Here is an 18909-nt window from a genome sequence, read left to right as displayed (position 1 = left end):
TTTGTAAACAAACACCTATATTTTAATTGCACAATGCATGCTTAATAAAAAGCCTTAGAAAACATCTAAAATCTCTCCCCACCAAAATAGTACACATAATCCCATCAACAAGACATGACCAATATTCATATTGATATTTCAATGAATGTTTTCATTATGTCTAGGTGTATGCACACACACACATATACACACACACAAACGTGTGTGCACATATACACAACTCAGTAAATTTCAGCAGTAATATGATCTTTAAAATTGAGGGAAGGACCTGTAGCTTATTTTTCTCAGCATATTAAATGACCAGCACAGTGTCTGCTCAATAAATGTTAAATAAGCAGTTTGTTGAATGAAGCGTGGAAACAGTTTTCTTCATTAATGAATTAGATTACTTGATTAAAATATTAAAAAAATAAACAGTAAAAGTAAAGCAAGGACAGAAATATGTGATCTCCATTTAGAAGACTTAAAATTTGATCTCAGAAGGAAAAAAAGACATGAAATTGCTGCAAGATTTTTGTTTTCCTTTTTAATGCTGGCTATCTTTTTTAACCTTTCAAAAGAGGTCTCCTAAACCCAATTCCACTGCCTCTCCAGCTCTACTCGATAATAAATAATGTTTCCCATTCTCACTATATTTAATACAGTTAATCATGTTGGAAAATATAAGGGTCAAAGACTTTGCACATTTCTGCTCAGGTGTGTTCAAATATCACCGATCAAATCTAAATCTTGGTGAAAAGTCTTCTGCCGTCTTTTCTAGAATCAACAGTTTATATTCCAGAGGCGGAATACAAAATAGAAGAGGACATTGGGGAACTTTTGATTCCAGTAAGACGATCTGGAGACGCAAGCCAGGAACTAATCGTCATTTGCTCCACACGTCAAGGTATGAGGCTCTGTGGGGTCCTGTTCGCAGGAATAAGATGATGAGAACAGGACTGGTAATGCTGGGAGTAGCACAGGGGGTGAGCAAAGCAGAGTTAAGATGCTGGACGCCTGGGACCCTCATCATGCACGCCCTGCTGCAAACCCCCTTTGCTGACTCTGTGCAGGTGCCCTACTCCTCTGAGCTGGTCTCCTCAACCAGGGTAACACTTTATTCAAAATTGGGATTAAAATATCTATTTTAACTACCCCACGAAGGGGCTAGTCAAATGAGACATTTGTGAAAGTCAAATGAGACATCTTGTGTCAAAAGAGTTTATATATGCTGGTCAAAAATTTATAAAGATTCTTATTTTTAATAGTCAGCATTGCCTCTGGGCAATATTGTAAAATAGTCTGTATATACTACTCAGTTGCTCTTCTCCTCCTCTCTCCCCATCTCACAACCACAGATGCCCCCCAACCATGAGTTCAGGCATCTTTGCACCCAAAACAAGGTTCCATTCTTTTTGACCACTTCTATACAGCCAGATTTAGCTGTCTCATGTCTCATCCCCTCAGGATCATATTCTCTAACATCTTATTAGTAACTATGTAGAAAACGAAAATTATGGAAATAAATGAAGACCACCCAAATGACAACAAGAAAAGGCTATTTAGAGCTCGCTGTAGTATGTCAGCCACCATCACTTGCATGTGGCAGAGACTCGCCGGCAGGCAGAAGCATGAGAAAGCTTTATAGTGGAAAAATGAAAGGTATCAGGTATGCCCTGATTGGAAGCTGTCGACCTGGGAATCTGGAGACTGGCTCGGTAGAAGCAGGCATCCTATATGATTGGTTATGAGGGCATATTTGGCTCTCTCTGGTTGGTCTTAAATTAGAAGTGGGAGCAGAAATTAGGGAAGCTGGCAGTTATTTAGTAAGTCTTGACCATTTGATTGCTGATTGCTACAGAGGTGGTGGCTTGGCTTCCTGGACTAATTGCTGCAGCGGGTCAGAGTTCTCTTTTTATGTAAGGTATGGCCATTGTCCATCTGTATATTCAGTCTCTCAAAATCAGTGCTCCTACTTGTTGATATGTCAGCAAGGGAGAATTTATTCCTCCAGCTTTTCTTCCTCTCCCAAACAATGTTTTGGTTTTTTTTTTTTTTTAATAATACCCCCACCACATTGTTTGTAAACACTGATGGTGCACTAATCATTTAGCAGGGGCAGGCAGTACCTTGGCAGATGGAAACTTTAATGGTAGGGCCTTGAGATCTCCAGCAAAACACAGCATAAAACTAGTTGCCTCTTTCACTTACCTGTAGCCATGTTTAGTATTTGTGAATTATTAGTAACATACAAAGCATGAGTCTGCTTTCCATTGCACTGTGTATGTAGCTCATGTTCATTTTATTTATGAGAATAAGTAATTGTTAAACATTTACCTTAACATGACTTCCAGAGATGTTTAAATAACCGAATTGAACTTTCATCCTATACATGGGGAGTAGGTGAGGACAAATACCACAATGGCACACGATATGAGTATAAGAAGATTTACAACGTTCACACTTGTAATTCTGTTACTGGCCAGGTTCATTCTGCTTGTGCACAGCAAGTCAATCACTGTGGTGACAGGTTTTGCAAAAGAGAAAAAATTTCCTTCACAAGGCTACCATACAAAGATACAAGAGAATGAATCAAAATTCATCTCTTTGTAAAGAGGGTTTGGGAGTACTTGTGAAATAGAAAGCAGGGTCTTCTAAAGCATGGGGAAAGGTGATTGGCATGTAGGGAAGTTGAGGTAATTGGGGTTTCTGTGCAAAACTAATCAAGCTACATGGTAATTCATAGGACACGTAAGCACAAAATGGCAGTGTTAGCATAATCTGAGGTTGGAGCTTTTGGCCCTCTGACATCAAAAGATCACTCTTTGGGCACTCAAGCAGGCCCAGTTAGAGGGTCAGTGGTCTCAACAGCTTGAACTGGACAAGAGCTGCCCCCTAGTTCCTGAAAAACAACTTTAAGCAACGTTACTATAGTGCCCCACAGTCAGAGATGTTATCTATAAGGAAGCTAGTGGGAGTTTAGTTATGTATTGTTTGGCTAAGTGATTTGCTAGTGGGAGTTTTTTGTTGTTGGTTTCTTGGTAGGTTGGGGGAGGATTTTGAGACAGGGTCTCACTCTGTCAGCTAGGCTGGAGTGCAGTGACTCCATCACAGCTCACTGCAGGATCAAACTCCTGGGCTCAAGCCATCTTTCCACCTCAGCCTCTGGAGTAGCTGGGACTACAGGCACCAACCACTATGCCTGGCTAATTTTTCAAATTTTTTGTAGAGATGAAGTTCTCACTATGTTGCCCAGGCTGGTCTCAAACTCCTGGCCTCAAGTGATTCTCCTGATTTGGCTTCCCAAGGTGCTGGGACTACAGGTGTGTGCCACTGTACTTGGCTGCTAATGGGAGTTTTACGATAAGCCGTAAGTAAGCTGTTAAAAGCAAGCAAGGCAGGTTAAGTTTGGCAAACTTAATCAGCTTAGCCCTCAGTTTCAGTTCCACCAAGAGATATGCAAGAGTCAAGATGCTACCTGCATACAGTGGCTTAGTGTTCCAGGAAGGGCCCTGACCCTGTTGTATCCTATTTTTTTTATTGTCTTTTTTTTAACCACAAACATGAAAATACCTTCTTATGTGGGGATCTCGGGGTCAAGGCTCAGGTGTCAAGCAGTCTGAGTTGTGCACCAGCTATGCAGGGAGTTTTCCAGGCATGCCAGCTTTCACATCTGGAAATCATGTGGGAAGTTAGATTACATAAGGGAATCTTACGAGAAGCTAAAGTTAGGTGTAGCCCTACCACTTGGGGAAGCGGCACTCCTCCATCCTAGCTGACTCCGTGCCAGACACTCTGAGCCTTGCTATTCATTTGGATGGTCCTTCTGCAGCATAGCTCTTTCCAAGGGATGAACAGACAGACCCTCGGTGAATTTTTCCACCTTAGCAATTACATATGATCTATTCAACTGGGCTGTTTACCATATCATCTCTTTCATTCACATCTAAGAGACTTTAGCACCATTGTCTGCTGGACACTTTGGTTGTAGACAGAGAATGTGTCACTAATACCAGAAGAAGCCCAGCTTGAAGCCCAGAGCAAAGCATGAGTACACTTTCTACAATAGCTGATCTGTCCAGCCTCAACCACACCCCCAAGCTCCCACATACTTGCCCATTATTGCAAGACCCAAACTAAAGCCCCAATGCACCAATGGAAGAAAGAATTAGGCACATCCTTTCAGTGATCAGCTAGCTAAGGAGAAATGCCTCAAGGAGTACCTCACCTAGCTTGTTTTTTCTCCTCTTCACTTTTTCCTTCCTAAACATAAAACTAGCTTAAACCCAAGAGTTGCTAACATTATATGGAGCTGGCTATATCTGGTGCTTTCAAGAGGAAATCTTAGTTAAAGAACAGGCAATAAGCCTATTTCTGGATATATAGCCAAACGCAACAAACATGAAGATCTTGAAGATGCATTACAAAGGTTTGTCCTTGTAGTTGGTTTTAAATATCTTAAAATAAATTATCTGTTTACTGCCAAATCCTCTGTCTTCCAGGGCAGAGGAGAATTTATTCTTGTTCCTCTTCTCAACCTTGGCACCATTAATGTTTTGAATAACTGTTTATTGTGGGGGCTGTCCTGTGCTTTGTGAAACGTTAAGCAGCATCCCCGGTCTCTATATACTAGATGCAAGTATCTAGCATCTAGACGCGTCTGCCATCTCCATCTGTGACCCCCAAAAATGTCACCAGACATTGCCAAGTGTCCCCTAGCAAGTAAAATCAGCCCAACTGAAAACTCTTGCTCTATAATGAAATGTTTTAAGCGCAAGGATTCTTTAAGTAAAGACTTGCAAATTAGACATTTCTTGGTCTTATTTCATTCTTAAGAAAAATCTCATCCATCTTTTTCTTCTCATTAGTCACTCTCTTGTTAAAAAACTGCCTTATTGGAAGGAACAGCCAATAAATAGCAAACCACAGAACCTAAAACCAAATGAGTAGGTACAGCATTGAATCATCCTGTGGTTTTTGGTCAGGCCCAAGTCAAATATGTTGCGGTTTTTAGTGATCTACTCTATCCAGTTAAAAAGAACTGTGTAGTAAACCACAAGCCACGGACCCTGCCCCACTTCTCTGATTGGATTTTTTCTCTGGGTCATCCCCTAAGATGGAGGTAGAAAACAGATAATTCTTTTTTTTTTTTTTTTTTTTTTTGAGACAGAGTCTCGCTCTGTCACCCAGGCTGGAGTGCAGTGGCGCCATCTCAGCTCACTGCAAGCTCTGCCTCCTGGGTTCACGCCATTCTCTGGCTTCAGCCTCCCATGTAGCTGGGACTACAGGCGCCCGCCACCACGCCCGGCTAATTTTTTTTTTTGTATTTTTTTAGTAGAGATGGGGTTTCATAGTGTTAGCCAGGATGATCTCAATCTCCTGACCTCGTGATCTGTCTGCCTCGGCCTCCCGAAGTGCTGGGATTACAGGTGTGAGCCACTGTGCCCAGCCGAAAGTGGATAATTCTTAAAGGGTTCCAAGCATGTCCAGGTGAAACACTTTCTTCTTTCTTTCCTTTTAAAAAAGATTCTCTGTGTTGATTTATTTAGTTGCAGATGTGTTCATAGGTTATAGAAGTTATACTTTGCATCTCAGACAGTTTGGGGGGATTATAGTTTTCTGTTCCTGAAGTACAAATCATATGGTTTAAAAGTCCCCTTACTAAAGGTTTTCTGGGGGTGAACTCTCACCATTTTCTGTTTATCAGAACATGTCTTTATTTCAACTCCAGTCTTGAAATTGTAGGTTGGCAGTAGTTCTCTCCTAGCATTTTAAAGTTATTATTCCAACATATTCTGGCTTCCATTGTTAAGAAGTTTGTTTTTCATTTAAAAGTCATCTTTGTAGAGTTGTTTTCTCTATGCATCTAAAATCTTACATGTATTTGATCTGAATCTGTGAAAGATCTGAGGGCTTCACTTGAAAATGTTTTCCTCCAAGAAAGGTTTGCTTTGCTTATTCCAGGATTCAGAGGGTACTACTGATCCAGACACACTCCTGCCGCCCTGTATCCTCAGGTATAACCATAGCTTCCGAGTCAGCTCTGTGAGGTGCCCTTGCCCAATGCCTGTCTCCACCTGCAATGGTGATAGTGCACCTGCTCTTGGGGGGATACCACCTTCTGAATGGGAATCCCTTCTATGGGTTATGGGATTTCAGGTTGGGGGAGGGTTTTTATGGTTTGTTTTAGGTATTTTTAATTTCAATTTTGTTTTGTGGGTTTTTGGGTTTTTTGTTTTGTTTTGTTTTGTTTTTTTGACACTTGATGATATTCCCTACACTTGACGATATTCCCTATGAGAACCGAAAAGCCAGAATCATTATTTTTTCTAGTTGTTTTTTACTGTACGGGCATCCCAGAGTACCTGACCGGCCAGTCTGCTGGAAACAAAAGTCCCAAAGTCCCCTCTAGATAGATGCTCCCATGCTGCTCCAGCCAAGCCTTTGCTACCCTCTTCCTCTCTCCTCTGGTCCTCCCACCTCCCTTCAAACATCAGCCCTCCTGGGGCATGAAGAGACTTGTGCCTGGGGTCCAAAAGCCTCCTGCTCCAATGAGGTGTTAGCTGCTGCACTTTAAAGAGGGTGATTGCTTGTCTTGCTGTCCTATTAAAATGTACATATTAAAAGAAAATCGTGTGTTTAAAAGAATTTATAATCAACTAAACAAATAACTAAAGACAATGTGAGAAAGTAAAAAGTGCCCCAGGCTGACTATCAGGAGATGGGTCTTTGACTCCTTGGATATCATGAGGCATTCTCCGCCCCAATTTTCTCATTGATAAAATGCCCTGCCCACCTCATCAAGTAACCAAACAACATAATATAATGATTTAATTACCCTTTAGTGTAGTTCCTTAATAGGACTTTCTCTCTGATCTTAACATTTATGATTTTTGTAAAGCAAGTGTAATATGTAGCCACAGAGACTGAGCCATAAATACTCTTTTGTAAATAAATAATTAATTTTAAAGTAACTTCACAAATTCTCAGGCTGCCAGAGAGGTGAGGGAGGCCTGGACAGGGGCAATCGATGCCATCATCATCATGGATAGAGTGGTATGCTGGATCCAGCTAGTAACTGCTCCTGAAAGCTGATTCTGTGCACCTCTTCCCTACTCTATGCTCAGTGACTTCACATTGATAGTTGAAGTTGGCTATGGTGGGAATATTAATACAACAAAAATCGGCAAAGTTTGCAAATCAGCTTTCGCGTGCCTTGTTTGGAGAGCACATCACCATGCTAAGGGAGGGAACTCCTAGGTTAACATGAAATGAATCTTTGGTTCTAACCCTTAATTTTGGAGAACTAAACCCATACCCATTAAAACTGTCATTCATCATGCCTCATAATCTACCTCTGCAAACAATGAATCTTTAATATTTCTCACAAAGATGCTATGCTCTACCACTGGTCAAGCCACCCAAACAAGGCTTGAGACCCAATAAGTGTCTTTGATACCAGCCTGGAAATCATACATTTATACTCTTTGAAGCCTCTTCACTGTAAAATATGGGATATGTACAGACAATCGCCAGGGACCTTATCTTTTATCTCAGAATATATTTGATGTTTTCAGAACAGAATTTTTCCAGGTCCTGAGGATCTTAACTTGCTGCAGATAAAATATTGTTTTTTACTTAAATGAATGTCAATATTCACATTCTTAACTATTGAATACAACTGCTCAACGAGTTGCCCAAAGTAAATTTTCTAGAATCCTAAAAGGAATGTTCCATTTAGATCAACTGAATTTTTTTTATTAAATACAATTTACTTAGACAACTTTTTTCACCAACTCTTGTTTAAAAATCTTGCTAAAATATATTGTCTTGATTTCTGCTTTAGAAGAGTTCAATCGCCAAATGATTTTCAAGAAGTATTATATTTCAGTCTTTCATTTAACCCAGAAATCAACCTACTTGAATGTCATATCTATGTCAAACAGTGGATTGGTCAAATATACAAAAAAAATAAAATAAACAGAAAAAGATAAAATCTCAATTGCTTTTGTTTCATGAACTACAAATAAATCATTATTTGAATATTCATTAGGTGATATATATTGAGAAAGAGGTTTAATACAGATAGTTATATTTAGTGAAGATAGTGTTAGTTACTATGTACAGTGTCTGCTTTTGGCATTCATCCTGAGGAGTTAACATGCAGTTTCTGACAAGGTTCTTTGTCATATCGCCTGTCATACCAACATAATGCACACTTGATGGCTAGGCAAAATTGAGAACTGTGTTCTCCAAGATATAGTTCTGTTTAAACATCTGGCTCTTTAAAAAGACATTCCAAAAGTTGTTTGCTATTTAATCAGATTGTTGTAAGAGCTTAAGACCTTTTTTCCTTTGTCTGTGTGCCGGGAACACAGAAAGTCTCCCTGAAAATGTTTCATCTCATCTTGAGAGCCTTTCTATATTGCTAGCCATTTACCTCTTTCCCCATTTAACTGGAGAGTGCCTGTCTTAGGCATTCAGTGATAGCACTGTGTCTCACATCCCAAGAGCCAGGCTATCCTGGTTGACTTGAGTGTGGAGACCTCTTTCATGCATAGGTTTCCCCAGAGAAGGAATCTCATGAGATAATAAGGTTTCAAAGCATAGACCACCACTGAAACTCAGCTAGCTTCCCCACCAAGTGATAGTTCCCCTTGTGCCTGTCCATTTTGATCAGTTTCTACCCTCTGCCCTAGCAAACACATTTTATTCTCATCAACTCTCCAGCTCTAACAATTTTTATGACTCCAGAATAACAAAACAGTCAATTTGTTACTTCCGAATAATTCTAAAATTTTTGTTCTTTCAAAAAAACCATTCTAAAACACTTTGTGAGTCAGTGCCCTTCCAAGCAAAGCATCTGAAGTCAGTTGGAGACCACTATCATTTTTTAGCAACTTAGATCTATACAACCAACATGCAGTGATGGACACCAACTTTTACGGATGTTTAGATGACAGTGGGCATTGGTATCATCTTGCATGTGTGCATGTACCATAGCTATAAGCAAGAAAGACTCTTACAAGACTGGAGCATCCAGTCCAGAATCTCACTGTCATCATCTCACTGCTTCTTATTGAAGTGAGGTATGATGGGAAATATTTATATTTTTCAAAAACTTCTTATCTGGTATAATAGGTTATTATTTCGTAGTCTTTGTTCTGCCTAAATCTGGTCTGCCTAAATCATTTAAATTACAACGAATACTGTTCAGTCTTTTAGCCCTAAATCTATGTGTTGCTGTTTTAAAACTGCAAAAATGCATCAAAACCTAGGAATCCTACTCCTAAGTATTTATACTAGAAAAAAATTATTGGGTTGGTGCAAAAGTAATTGTGGTTATTGCTATTAAAAGTAATGGGAAAACTGCAATTCCTTTTGCAACAACCTATACATACCCACTCCAAGACTCGTACTTGAATATTCATAGAAGCATTACTCACAATTGCCAAGAACTAGAAATAACCCAAATTATCAACCAGTAAATAGATAAACAAACTGTGGTATAGCCACACAATGGGAAACAATATTCCGCAATAAAAGGGAAAACATATCATGGTACATGGATGAATCTCAAAAGCATTGTGCAAAATGAAAGAATCAAAACATATGCTTCATTTCTATGAAATTTCTCATAAAGGCAAATAAATCTATAATGATGCAAAGCAGATTTGTGATTTCCAAGGCCTGGGAGACAGGGAAGGAGATGGATTGCAAGAGACACAAGTCAACTTTTGTGGATGGATAAAAACATTTTATGATTGTGGTGGTGGTCACATGATTATATGCATTTGTCAAAACTCTTCAAACTGTGCATTTACATTGGTGAATCTTAATGTAAGTAAATTATTAAAATAACATTTAAAACACACTGAATCTAAATTGAAATCCTCTAATCAATCCTGCACTCCTTGTAAAATAAGATATAATTTTCTGGCTATATTATGGTGTCATACAAAGAACTATAGTTGGGGTGTGTGATGATCAGATTACATAGATGCTGCTCACAGCTATGCCACTATGGGTAGAGCAGCAGCAGGAAAAAAATCTATACTATTTTCATACTGTGGATTCTCTAGTCCTAATTTCACTACACCTCAGTTTTCTCATCTGTAATAAGAAATAATTAACCAAAAAAGAGCCTGCATTGCCAAGTCAATCCTAAGCCAAAAGAACAAAGCTGGAGGCATCACGCTACCTGACTTTAAACTATACTACAAGGCTACAGTAACCAAAACAGCATGGTACTGGTACCACAACAGAGACATAGATCAATGGAACAGAACAGAGCCCTCAGAAATGATGCTGCATATCTACAACTATCTGATCTTTGACAAACCTGACAAAAACAAGAAATGGGGAAAGGATTCCCTATTTAATAAATGGTGCTGGGAAAACTGGCTAGTCATATGTAGAAAGCTGCAACTGGATCCCTTCATTACACCTTATACAAAAATTAATTCAAGATGGATTAAAGACTTATATGTTAGACCTAAAACCATTAAAATCCTACAAGAAAACCTAGGCAATACCATTCAGGACATAGGCGTGGGCAAGGACTTCATGTCTAAAACACCAAAAGCAATGGCAACAGAAGCCAAAATCGACAAATGGGATCTCATTAAACTAAAGAGCTTCTGCACAGCAAAAGAAGCTATCATCAGAGTGAACAGGCAACCTACACAATGGGAGAAAATTTTTGCAACCTACTCATCTGGCAAAGGGCTAATATCCAGAATCTATAAAGAACTCAAACAAATTTACAAGAAAAAAACAAACAACCCCATCAAAAAGTGGGCAGAGGACATGAACAGACACTTCTCAAAAGAAGACATTTATGCAGCAAAAAAACACATGAAGAAATGCTCATCATCACTGGCCATCAGAGAAATGCAAATCAAAACCACAGTGAGATACCATCTCACACCAGTTAGAATGGCCATCATTAAAAAATCAGGAAACAACAGGTGCTGGAGAGGATGTGGAGAAATAGGAACACTTTTACACTGTTGGTGGGACTGTAAACTAGTTCAACCATTGTGGAAGTCAGTGTGGCGATTCCTCAGGGATCTCGAACTAGAAATACCATTTGACTCAGCCATCCCATTACTGGGTATATACCCAAAGGACTATAAATCATGCTGCTATAAAGACACATGCACACGTATGTTTATTGCGGCACTATTCACAATAGCAAAGACTTGGAACCAACCCAAATGTCCAACAACAATAGACTGGATTAAGAAAATCTGGCACATATACACCATGGAATACTATGCAGCCATAAAAAATGATGAGTTCGTGTCCTTTGTAGGGACATGGATGAAACTGGAAAACATCATTCTCAGTAAACTATCGCAAGGACAAAAAACCAAACACCGCATGTTCTCACTCATAGGTGGGAATTGAACAATGAGAACTCATGGACACAGGAAGGGGAACATCACACTCCAGGGACTGTTGTGGGGCGGGGGGAGGGGGGAGGGACAGCATTAGGAGATACACCTAATGCTAAATGACGAGTTAATGGGTGCAGGAAATCAACATGGCACATGGATACATATGTAACAAACCTGCACATTGTGCACATGTACCCTAATACCCTAAAGTATAATAAAAAATAAAAAATAAAAAAAAAATAAAAAAAAAATAAATAAACAAAAAAAAATAAGAAATAATTGAGCTAAGCCAGCCCTAGCATCCTGTGATCTTGTTTATTTAGCCCCTAATATAAACAAACCTTATTCAATATACTCTATTTAAAAATCACTAAATCTAGATCATGTCAAAATACCAGAGTCTATTCCAAAAGCCTTCTTCTTACAGTATTAATATTTGTGAGCATAAGAGGTAAGTGTGTTCTATCATTCAGATAGCTATTATCTAAAAATACGTTAAAGAAAACAGACAGGTTTTTGTTTGGAATTCCATTTCTTCTCAACTTCCCTGTTTCTTCTCATATTTCTGTAGGTTCTGCCACAGGCACGATTTCTTCCACAGTGTTATTCTCTGATTACATCTCACGTCCAGAAGACCACACCAGCATCCTCCACTTTGACAAGAACGAGACACAGAAGACCTGCCAGGTCCTGATCATTGATGACTCCCTTTATGAAGAGGAGGAATCCTTCAGTGTTTCACTTAGACTGCCAGTGGGAGGACAGCTGGGAGCCAGATTCCCCACCACTAAGGTGACTATTCTGGCTGATCATTATGATGGTAAGTCCATTTGTTGCTTCCTAAGCTTTGGCAATAGCTGCCTTCTCACACTTTCCTCCAACAGTCGAAAGGCAAATGTAGCTTAAATCATCTTTTAAAAGAATATTTTATGTTCTTTTATCTCCAAAAACTGTGAGTAGCTCTTCAAATACATAGACATCACCAACACCAATGACAAAACAGCCATGCGAGAAGATTAAATATTTGGGTATGATTTTACTTGACACAAGAAAAAGCACAGCCCAAGGAGGTGACTTAAGACTTAGAAGGAAGCCAGGGAGAGGACCTAAGTCAAGTATCTAATTACCCAACCAGGACTACCCCCAAGAGGACCTTCATCTTAGCAGCACAAGGATCATCCCTCACAGCTAGTGTGTGAGTTGTCAAGCAGCACAAGGATAAGATGGAGCCCAGTGTGTCAGCATCTGGACCTCTTTTTACGGTTACCTAGCAGGGCGTTTGCCTCCAGTCCGTGGGGGTCCCAGCTGAAATTTAGCCAGAGAAGAGAGGGGCACCTCATTCCTAAACACCAATTCCCCTCCCAGACATGACACAAAGTATCAAGCCCAGTATGATTCTCCTAGGTCTCACCTGCCCTTCTATAAGGAGCACTTTTAACAGAAAATGGTAATAAAGACAGGGCCAGGATCAGACTGTTTTATTACTATTCCCAAATTAGTGTGAGTGCTTCATCTCTCAACCATGCTTCTGTCAGGATTTGAGTGGCTGTGAGTTGCTAAGCTCAGACCTAAGAAGGGTTAGACTGGGCTGTTATTATAGACCCAAACTTAATGTGACTGCTTTATGGATGCACCACAAAGCTTCCATTAAACTGAGAGCTGTGCCAAGAGATAAACACAGATTTGTAAAGTCTGAACGGTTTATACTCTCTAGGTAGATATGGTAAATTTATCATGTACTATCGTGTTCTGTTTAAAATTATGTCTTCATAACAACCATAGAACAAGAGAAAATATGAGTGAGATTAAAGGCGGTCTTCTGTTTGTTTGTTGTTTAATCTCCCAAACGGCTTTACTTGGGAATATTTCACCCTGTGGACCAGATCTCTGAAATTTTCAGTAGACTAGTTTTGCTCCATTAAAAATAAAAAAGAATTTTCTAGGACTAATTTCAGTTCCAAAACACATCATTAGAAGTATCAAGAGCTAAGAATAAGGACAGGCCCTGAGATCCATGCTTTCTTCATCGTGTACTTTTCTTTTCAAACATTTCTTCATTGGAATTAAAACAAAGATTGTTTTTCTTAAAATAATTTGAATAAATTTTCAATATATTCCTTCATGGAAATGTATAATTGTATATATTTTCTGTTAAACCAAACAGATAGGACGAAGTGTCCAACAGGAAAATTAGCCTTGATTTTCCAGTTTCATTTGAAAGAAGTTGTTTTGGAAAGAGAAACACTACTCACATTATCTTATAAAAAGTATCTGCTGTTTTCCCAACAGAAGAGAAGTAGAATGTGAGTAAATTTGTCTGGTTGAGACATCTGAAAAATTCCTACGTGGTCAAGTCTAGTTGATTAATATGGAGAGCAAATTGAGAAATGAGGACACTCTGAAAGACAAAAAATGATGACATGGCATTATGTGGTTTTTGAAGCCTGCTTGAAATGTTAGAATTTTTTTTTAATTACAGGCCTATGATTATGATATTGCTGAAGCAACTATCTCTTACCAAGAGGTTAGGAAAGATTTACCCACACCGAGTGCTACAGACCAAGAAGGTGTTAACCAGGCAGAGTGAGAAGGGAGAAAGGGAAAGTTATGGAAGTGGAGACTTTTTTACATTTTCTACATAGTCCACTTCACAGTATATCCTTCTTTGTATAATCAATGCTTACTTTTCCATGATAATGAAGAATTAACATGAAAAGTTGAAATTTGTAAACACATAGCTTCAAATTCCTTTTCCCTTCACTATCACACCTTTTCTTATAGCCAGAAAGATTGGCATCAGAACAGTCTTCGTTATTCTTCTCTACTGGAGCTAGTAATAGGGCAAGGTACACAACGAAAGAAATGGGAGAGAAAAGGAAGAGCATCAAAAGTGGAACAACAGAGTCAGAAAAGCTTGTGCTGGGGGCCTGGAAACTTGGATTCTTAGCCTGAGCCACACTCTCTGGGTAACCTTGGCTAGGTCAAGCTATCTGGGGCTCTGTTTCCCAATCATGAAATAAGGGGATTGATTGGGTTGTCTCTAGGAACCCTTTCCCTCCATAATTCTATCATTTTTAAGTCATTCTAAGAAGAAGGCATTAGTTAATAAACAGTACCCATACACAGAAATGATGCATCCCGTAGGCTGAGTTTTTCCATTAAAATTTTGTCATGAACTTAGAAAAATATATGTCAAAGTTTTGCTCTAAACAAGCCAGGTAAAAAAGAGAGTTAATTAATGAAGCAAGAACTTGAATGGTCTTGTGTTTTAAGCTATCCATTTTGTCTTTTATTTTTCCAAGGCCTACCCCTGTTTGACTCATGATATTCTTTCCAACATAAGTGCCAGAAGACATATAACTGAAGTGATATGTCTATACCCTGGACATGCTCTAACATTTTTCAAGCACATACTGAGTTACATTTTGATAAGCAAGTGCATTATATAATTTTACCCAGATAATTAGAAGGAAATTTCTTTTAAAACTATCCTGAAATTTTTAAGCAAACATGAAGAATTAAGTTGTCTGACCTTCAATTATTCTATCTCTTCTTCCTCAATAAGAAGTATGTTTTCTGCAAGCTCTTTACCTAACAATTAGAATAGGCTCAAACACCAAAGCTTACCTGAAAACTACAAAAGCTAGAGACAGGCATAAAACACCCAACAGATATTAGATCTAAACAAGCAATTTAATGGGATTCAGGTGCCATTATATGACTTTGTTGGTATGTTCAGAACTGAGGTGACTCTGGGGACCACCTTACAAAAGAATGAGAGAGCTCCTTAACCAAAATATTAGTGTTTGTATGTATAATAACAAGCGAATGGCTGTCAAAAAAACAGACATTCAAGTCCTTTGGTCATTAATGTAGGCTGAATAATGGACCCCAAAGATATCCACATTCTAACCACCAAAATTCTGAATGTGTTACTTTACATGGCAAAAGGGACTTTTCAGGTCTGATTAAGTTAAGGCTGTTGAGATGGAGTGATTATCCTGAGTTACCTAAGTGGGCCCAGAGTAATCAGCGGGGTCCTTATAAGAGAGAGGCAAGAGGATCACAGAGAAAAAGGGGAACTGATGACTGAAACCAGAGGTTGGAGTGATGCACTTTGAAGCTGGAGGAAAGGGCCACAGGCCGAGGAATGCAGGCAGCCTCTAGAAGCTAGAAAAGGCAAGGAGATGGATTTCCTCTTGAAGCCTCCAGTTAGAACACAGCCCTGGCAATACCCTTTATTTTAGTTAGACTTCTGACTTGCAGAACTGTAATAGAATAAATTAATGTTGTTTTAAGCCACTAAATTTGTGGTAATTTATTACAGCAACAAAAGGAAATTAATACCATCAGTATTGTTTCTGGAGGAAACGTCTACATAAGAAACCAATTTATAATTAGAAAATTTAATGACTGTGTGGAAATGAAATGAAAAGATGATCTGTTCTTGTCTTTAAGCAAATACAGCCTTCTCTGCTACACTCATAATCCTACAAGAGTATTGAACATTTGAGTGTAAGTCAAGGATTCTCAACGTAACTCTTAATCATTGAGTTCCCCCTTCTGACTGCATGCCCTTTTCCTAAATCTTCAATTCCTCTTCTAGTAACACTGTGAACCAACTACAGAGCAAGGTAAAAAGTGATTAAGGCAAGAAAGGCTCAGATGAAGGACGAAGGGAATCAAGAAAAGGCAGAGATTTCTTCTAACTGGAGGAGCTCAAGAAAAAAAATACCATTTGTGCTGTGTCTGGATGGGTAGGTGGAACTTGAGGATAGAGAAAGGAAGGACAATGGCATTTCAGGTGGAGGAAACAGCTTGAGCAAAGTCATAAATGAGGAGATATCAAGAATGTGATTCAAGACTGTGCAGGAATGCCATAGGCCAATTCTTTTATTCAATGGGATTGCGAATTAGCCTCATGCTTTACTTTTATGAAGAACTACTCGTTTATTAATGTATTAGTTCCAAAAGCATTTGTTGAGCCCCTACCATGTGTCAGGAACTCTGCTAAGCATAGAGGATACAGCAGTGAAGAATACAACCATTATATAATCAAGGGGGGAACACTATTCTGGAGTTTTCCTAGAGACTAAATAAAGGATATTAATAATAACTTTCAGCCATCGCAACTCAGGTTCAAACTTAAGAAAATTTTTCTGGTAAAGTTCTAGCTAACAAAATATACTGCAGAGAGATATTTTTGGGGATACTTTTAAAAAGAGAATATGCAATATAGTATTACCTAAGTTGTTTGTATGTAAGTCTTGCTAAGGACAAGAAATAGATAAAAAAAATCCTTCTAGATTCATAGAAGCATGAAATCTTAGAAATAAAATGGGACCTAGAGATCATGTGGTTCAGCCTCCTCATTGTTGAGGCTAAATGTACTAAGTGGTTTTTCCAGTTTGCCCCGTCAGTTAAAGCCCAGATTTCTGCCTCTGAGTCTGTAACTCTTTTGTACTCTACTACGATCCTTCAGTGATATGGTTCTAGGATGCATTTACCCCTAAGAAATAGCCAAATCTTCCATAGATAAGTATTTTCTTCCTTTTAAGGTTACTAACTGCAGTGATACTGAGGTCCGTCTAGTGTTTCTGATAACGAAAAGCTACCTTCATGTTCAAAACCCACAGGAAATCACCAGTCACCAAAGTTTAACCCCATTGTCAGTTTAAAAGGGTGGCAGCTTTCTTCAAGTGTTTGCAAAAAAAAAAAAAAAAAAAAAAAAAAAAAGTTACTATATTCCATAATATAGTAATCTCACAGGTACCATTTAGCAAGCAAACCCCTTGAAGAACATGTTTTCATATGCACATAGCCAAAAAGTAGATAGTTTGGAGCAGATGCCAGCCCTTTGATGCTGGCTCTCTCCTCATAGGTGAACAACAGGATTTTGTAATGCACCTTGATCCTGTTTAAATACTGTGGGCTTTCCTTCTGGGATGTGAGGAGCGCCTCTGCATGGCCGCCCCGTCTGGGAAGTGAGGAGCGCCTCTGCCCGGCCGCCCCATCTGGGAAGTGAGGATCACCTCTGCCCGGCCGCCCCGTCTGGGAAGTGAGGAGCGCCTCTGCACGGCCGCCCCGTCTGGGAAGTGAGGAGCACCTCTGCCCAGCCACCCATCGTCTGGGATGTGAGGAGCGCCTCTGCCCGGCCGCCCCGTCCGGGAAGTGAGGAGCCCCTCTGCCCGGCCGCCACCCCGTCTAGGAAGTGAGGAGCATCTCTGCCCGTCCACCCCATCTGGGAAGTGAGGAGCACCTCTGCCTGGCCACCCCGTCTGGGATGTGGGGAGCTCCTCTGCCTGGCTGCCCCGTCTGGGAGGTCTCCCACAGAGGCCAGAAGCAATGTGGGGGCTGGACGTGGTGGCTCACGCCTGTAGTCCCAGTACTCTGGGAGGCCGAGGCAGGTTGATCACTTGAGGCTAGGAGTTCAAGACCAGCCTGGCCAACATGGCAAAACATATGAAAAATACAACTGACCAACCAACCAACCAAGCGACAACAAAACAGGTCTACCCTGGAGTCATACTCTAATTTTTTCTATTTTCCTCCCTTTCTGATCCTTTATCCCACTTTCTTTTTCTTCCTCTTCCTTCTCCTTCTTCTTTGTCAAATAGAGGATTGAGTTATTATCATTGATCCATACAAACTCCCTCTCTCATTTATTTTCTTTAATTCCCACCCCCCATTTCTATTCCCCGTCTTCCCATGTGCAACCTTCCTAATATGTTTGATATGCATCTTTTTGTTTGTATGTACTTTTAGAAAATATTTATTGTTTTGTGTGCAAAAAAAAAAAAAATTAAAAAAAAAAATACTGTGGGCTCTGTAGCATTGTCTCATTTTATGTGGAGACCTGCTGACTGTGTGTGTACAACTGAACAAAGAATCCAATTGTTCATCAGTAAAAATTTTGAAGAAAGAGATGCAAACAGTATGCTACTTAATAAGTGAACAAAAAACTGAAATAAAAGGGGCTGGCACATTTTGCCAGTCATCTCATAGGCTGAGCAAATGTCTGTGTAGAAATGAAAAATGGCCACAAGGGAAAAAAGAACCATGAGCCAATGTAAGTAACCTACCCAAGAAAACATTTGAGTATGCTTGACTTTTCAGAAAAATAGAAATGGCATTAAATTACCACTTTGTTTATGAAGTAGGAAGTAAAGATTATAAGATAATAAAACGAGACTTTTTGCTCACTTACAAAGTAGTAAACTGTTTGCCTCTCAGTATTTGGAGTTAAGTGGTAGGAAATTGAAATGATAGTGTCCTTATTGGCTACACATGAAAGTCAGAGGGAGGAAGAGAATAAAGAATGTAAATGGCTTTCTTTATAATCACCACTTTCTTAATCCAGTGCATATCCTGGCAAACCACTTTGGCTACATTTTTCTCTCTCTTTGACTCTGTTGTTTATATTTCAAATAATAAAGTTACATCTGCGAATCATAGTGACCACTGAAACAACAGAATAACACTAATTAAATTCCAAAAATGAAACCTAAACACTTGAATTTTATTAGTG

General features: G+C 39.3%; 1 protein-coding gene and 1 pseudogene across 1 annotated transcript in view; one reads left to right on the top strand and one right to left on the bottom strand.

The window, feature by feature from the left end:
- Nucleotides 1-18909, bottom strand: part of LOC129480156 (beta-glucuronidase-like) — a 97876-nt pseudogene that overhangs the window by 36246 nt on the left and 42721 nt on the right.
- FREM3 (FRAS1 related extracellular matrix 3) overlaps nucleotides 1-18909 on the top strand; it is a 123581-nt gene that overhangs the window by 81104 nt on the left and 23568 nt on the right. Inside the window, exons 5-6 of the mRNA XM_055276005.2 lie at nucleotides 761-886; nucleotides 11953-12201. Of these exons, the coding sequence (XP_055131980.1) occupies nucleotides 761-886; nucleotides 11953-12201 (375 nt within the window). The remainder of the gene's footprint in view (nucleotides 1-760; nucleotides 887-11952; nucleotides 12202-18909) is intronic.

The sequence above is a fragment of the Symphalangus syndactylus genome, chromosome 4 (genome assembly GCF_028878055.3).
Source record: "Symphalangus syndactylus isolate Jambi chromosome 4, NHGRI_mSymSyn1-v2.1_pri, whole genome shotgun sequence".
In the NCBI taxonomy this organism is placed as follows: Eukaryota; Metazoa; Chordata; class Mammalia; order Primates; family Hylobatidae; genus Symphalangus; species Symphalangus syndactylus.
The sequence above is the reverse complement of the archived record's forward strand: the minus strand, read 5'-3'. Positions and strand labels throughout refer to the sequence as shown.